At 37.1% G+C, this 5,000-nt stretch overlaps 1 protein-coding gene across 2 annotated transcripts in view; it reads left to right on the top strand.

The window, feature by feature from the left end:
• The window catches only part of LOC135209994 (matrix metalloproteinase-17-like), a 36,719-nt gene that overhangs the window by 24,489 nt on the left and 7,230 nt on the right, over nt 1-5,000 (top strand). For both annotated transcript variants that reach the window (XM_064242725.1, XM_064242726.1), the window contains exons 3-7: nt 565-717; nt 1,545-1,672; nt 3,242-3,406; nt 3,693-3,823; nt 3,929-4,087. In XM_064242725.1, the coding sequence (XP_064098795.1) occupies nt 565-717; nt 1,545-1,672; nt 3,242-3,406; nt 3,693-3,823; nt 3,929-4,087 (736 nt within the window). The remainder of the gene's footprint in view (nt 1-564; nt 718-1,544; nt 1,673-3,241; nt 3,407-3,692; nt 3,824-3,928; nt 4,088-5,000) is intronic.

The raw sequence follows: 5,000 nt of genomic DNA, 5'->3' as shown, positions 1-5,000 counted from the left end.
TACACCCTTGCAATAGAAGCTAAAAATGGGACGAACTAATGTGCATTTCTCCTCAACCACAACACCCGCCCCTCCTCCTCCACTATCATTCTCTCATATCATATGAGAGAAAGATTACTTGAGAGAAGAATAACCAAGCATGCAATGTGAGGCAATGTTGTAATAAACAAAAAAGCCTACACAAGATGCACTGATGTTGATGAGAATGAGGGACATTTGATTCAATAAGCTCTCTCTCTTTCTACTTAACACGTCATAAAACTTTTCGCTCTGTATCACAAATTTCAAACAGCCCGATGCCTTGATGGCACATACCACTTAATGATTTATTCCAGTGAATGAAATCCAGCCACATATTGATAGCATGTTTTAAATTTTACCTACAAATATAAATTTGGTAACTATATTTTATCCACGCTCATTCTATCTGTATCTACTATATACATTTATCAATTCCTCATCTCTGCTCTCATATGATTTTCCTAGTACTCATCAGCAAGTTCCCGTCACCCTACCCATCTTCCAATTCCAACTAACGCGCATGCGCACATCTTTCTCTTCCAGGCGAAGTTCATGGAGAAGTTCGGCTACATCCCCAAATCGGGCAACGAGTCCGACTTCGTCTTCTCGGCCGACGCCTTCCAGAAGGCTGTCATGAGGATGCAGAAGTTCGGGAGCATCCCTCAGACGGGCGTCATAGACAACGCCACTATAGAGGTGAGTCTATCCTTTGGCACTCTGGGTGAGGCTTTACTGTGGCTATGGGTGAGGCTATTCTATGGTTATGGGCGAGTCTACTCCATGGTTATGAGTGAGTCTATTCGATGGCTCTGGGTGGATCTAATCTATGACTTTGGATGGGTCTCTCCTATGACTGTGGGTGAGTCTACACTATGCCTATGGGCGAGTTTACTTTATGGCTACAGATGAATCTATTCTATGGCTCTGGGTATGACTATTCTATGGTTACGAGCGAGGCTATTCTATGGTTATGGGGGAGTCTACTCTATGCCTGTGGATGAGGTCTACTCTATTGCTATGGGCGAGTCCATGTGTGGATATGGGGCTATTCCTTCTTGTACGCTGTTTCTCTTTTAACTATTGAGTTTTTTCGTTCATTTCAACAATAAAAATATAGTAATGATCATAAATGAGAAAAATATCCACGATCTTAGGACTAACTGTAATGAAAATTGTTTAAATTCCGAGAGCACAGTTAAAAATAATAATAATAATAATAACAGTAATAATAATGTCTCTGTAACCAAGTAAATAATTATTATGACTTCACTCTTTCAAACTCTCAGTGAAGTATATCACTGCTTCTATTTATTATTTTTGACGAGAAATAAAAATTAATCGTTGTGCGACATCATAAACTTCCCCTCTTAGATGTCTAAAGCCCTTGCTTCTCACCCAGACATAACAAGATCTAAGTCTGGAAACACAAAAGGCAGCAATGAGTGCCAACAACTGTGGAAAGCATTACCACAACATCTGACATTTCCCAACTCGAAATTAATCTTCTTCTTTCTTCCCATCAGCTGATGCAGACTCCGAGATGCGGGCTGCCAGACGTAGAGCCAGAGGACTTGGAGGGCAACTCTCACATCAGGAAGAAAAGATATATTTTGGGATCCGGAGGATGGCGCAAAAGGAAGCTTACTTATTTGTAAGTATCTAAATGAGCAAGCTTACTTATTTGTAAGTGCCCCAGTATCCCGAGGGCGTCAATGAAAGCATGAAAGGACACGTGGATGAATGGGAGTATTCAGCTGGAAAACATTAGCAAGAGCTGTTTGAAAATTCGAACGTTGCCAAACGCTAGACGCATATATGAGAGAGAGAGAGAGAGAGAGAGAGAGAGAGAGAGAGAGAGAAGAGAGAATGGTGTTAAAGCGAAAAGGAGAAAAGACATGTGCAAGAGTAATGAATAATAGCATTTAGGTAGAAAACAGCAAAAGCCGTTTGAGAATTCGAACGTTGTCGCACACGTATGAGAGAGAGAGAGAGAGAGAGAGAGAGAGAGAGAGAGAGAGAGAGAGAGAGAGTAAAAATAAACCGCCTCTCTGTAACCTCCTCCTTCTCCTTGAACAAGCTGTTAAATGTACCTAAGCTGCTTAGCAATAAGAAGCTTATGTGAACTTGGATGGTAAACGTCAGTGAACAATGAACGGAAATTGAAGAGAATACTATATATATATACAGTTGCAACGGGGTCTCATGTTTCTGACACATGCTCGCGTTCTAGCGCCGGTCTTTCGTTCACACGCGCATCGTGACGGAAGTTCGACAGGAAATTTATACATACACACACACACACACACACACTATATATATATAATATATATATATATATATATATATATATAAAGACTATATATATATACAATATATAAGACTTATATATAGTAATCATATATATGTATATACTATATTATATAGTACACACAATTATTACTGTTTATATAGTGAAACCACATTTAACATGCACCAAGTGTAAAAGGGCATATGTGCAGAAACGAGAATGAAGAATAAAATAAAGGAATTAACTCGCTGCAGTTAACAATGGCCTGGTAAAAATAACAAATATGACAATAGAGCTTAAGTATTTATAAAAGTATGACGGCATCGCAAACTCTACGGAATTCTACATCATCATTTCACTCGATAGTCCCCAGACATAAATTCTGTAAGAACTGTTTGGAAAACAGTTTCTCTTTTGTCGATTTAATCATCAATTTTTCTTTTATTTGTTGACTGCTTTGCTCAATACGATATTTAGAATAAGTCCTACCAATATGTGGCAGTGTTCCCACACCCATTTTTGGTTTAAATTCACAATCTAAACACACTTGTCAAGAATTATATATATATATATATATATATATATATATATATTATATATATATATATATATATATAGTATGTGACTGGTAAAAAATGTTCTGTTACAACAGAAATCCATCGAATAAAAGGAGCCCATAAAAACATCAAAATATAGTACTTACTTTCTATATTTTGGTGTTTTATGGGCTCTTTTCCTTAATATATTATTATCATATATATATATATATATATACAATATATATATATATATATATATATATATATATAGAAAGACAGAGTTATTCCAAAGTTTCCAACTAAATCTGACCTAAAGATAAATCCCAAAATTGAAATAAATAAATAAATAAATAAATAAAATGATTAACACTCCACTGCCATTTCCTCACTGCAGCGTTGCCAACTGGTCACCCAAGCTGTGGAACATGGAAAACGTGAAGAGGGAGCTAAGACGAGCCTTCGACGCCTGGAGTACCTACTCCCACCTCCAGTTCACAGAGGTGGCTGGACCGGAAGCCGATATTGTGATCTACTTCGCTAGTTACGACCACCACGATGGGTACGTGACCCTTAGATTCGTTCATTGACGGTAATTGGTTCTGCACAGGTGTTACACATCTGCTGATGCACGTGTGCCGACATGAAAATTAGATTTCTAAGGCTTGTGACAAACATGGCCGCTTCGGATTAGCACTGGTTTTATGCTTTATGATATTCACGCTTAACGAAAGCTGCAGTTGAGTAAATATTCACTTATCATACCGGTTCCTACACGTGTATGTATGTACACATACACAGACAAACAGACACAATTATATATACTTGAACAAACGTATAATTTCCAGTTACCCCTTCGACGGACCAAGCGGCATCCTAGCGCATGCGTACTACCCGTACGAATTCGGACACTACGGCGGGGACGTTCATTTCGACGAGAGCGAAGAATGGACCATCGACCCCAAAGATGAATACTCAGGTAAAATGGTTCATAGTATTTTGTTTAAATGATAAATAAATACAATATTTATTCGGTAGCAACCTAACTGCAATTCACTCAACATCTATATATATTTCCTTGTAGGCCTAGACTTCTTCACGGTGGCTGTGCACGAGATCGGCCATTCCTTGGGCCTGGCCCACTCACCCGTCGCCGGTTCGATCATGTTCCCTTACTACAAGGGCTACGACAAGGTGTTTTCTCTAGACTACGACGATGTCATGGCTATGTGGGAACTATACAGTAAGTTCAATCATAAAATGATATACTTATAACAGTCTCTTTCCCCTTAGGTTAAGCCTAAGATATCTAAAATGTTGAGACAGAGGAAAGGTTAAATCAGTAACTCTACGGACACAACACTCCGTGTTTCACTCGAGTATCCACGGTTGAAAATACTGGCACTAATTTTAAAACAATTTTTTGCTCTCATTTCTTTTAATTTTTATTTTTCTTTTCTATTTTCTTTATGCTATGCTATAGGGTTGAAATGAAGTTAAATTTGGTATGAATTATAGCTGAATGACTTAGCCCATATAACCGTCGCCTCATCCTATTGTATGTTTTATTCACATCTCACTATTATGATATTGAAAACAGCTTAATGATGCAATACGAAAAAAAAAATATATATATATATATATATATATATATATATATATATATATATATATATATATTTACAGCATGTTAAGACATAAATATGAACATACAGTAAGTACAAACGTCCATAAAGTGACTTAAGAGAGATTATGAAAGATTTGTAAGTTATTGAAGAAAGATTCATATATCATCTAACAATCTCCAGCCCATCTCGAGAGAGATAAATCATCAATCTGATTTGATCCTTCTTTAAGTCCTGTTTTGGAGTCTAATCCTCCATAAATTTCCAGTGGCATAATTATAACTCTCTCTCTCTCTCTCTCCTTCTCTCTTGGCAGCCGCTCCTTAGGTTTCCCCAAGGACCCTTGAGGAGATAATATAATCTCTTTCTCCCCTCCCTCTTCACAATACAATATTTTGCTCGCAAATAAGGAAGAATCTCTCTCTCTCTCTTCTCTCTCTCCTCCTCTCTCTCTCTCACTATACATATATATATATTATATATATATATATATATATATATATATAATCTATATATATATTATATATATAT

Source organism: Macrobrachium nipponense, chromosome 39, assembly GCF_015104395.2.
Source record: "Macrobrachium nipponense isolate FS-2020 chromosome 39, ASM1510439v2, whole genome shotgun sequence".
NCBI classification, from domain to species: Eukaryota; Metazoa; Arthropoda; class Malacostraca; order Decapoda; family Palaemonidae; genus Macrobrachium; species Macrobrachium nipponense.
Note: the sequence above shows the minus strand (reverse complement) of the source record. Positions and strands in the feature narration are given on the sequence as shown.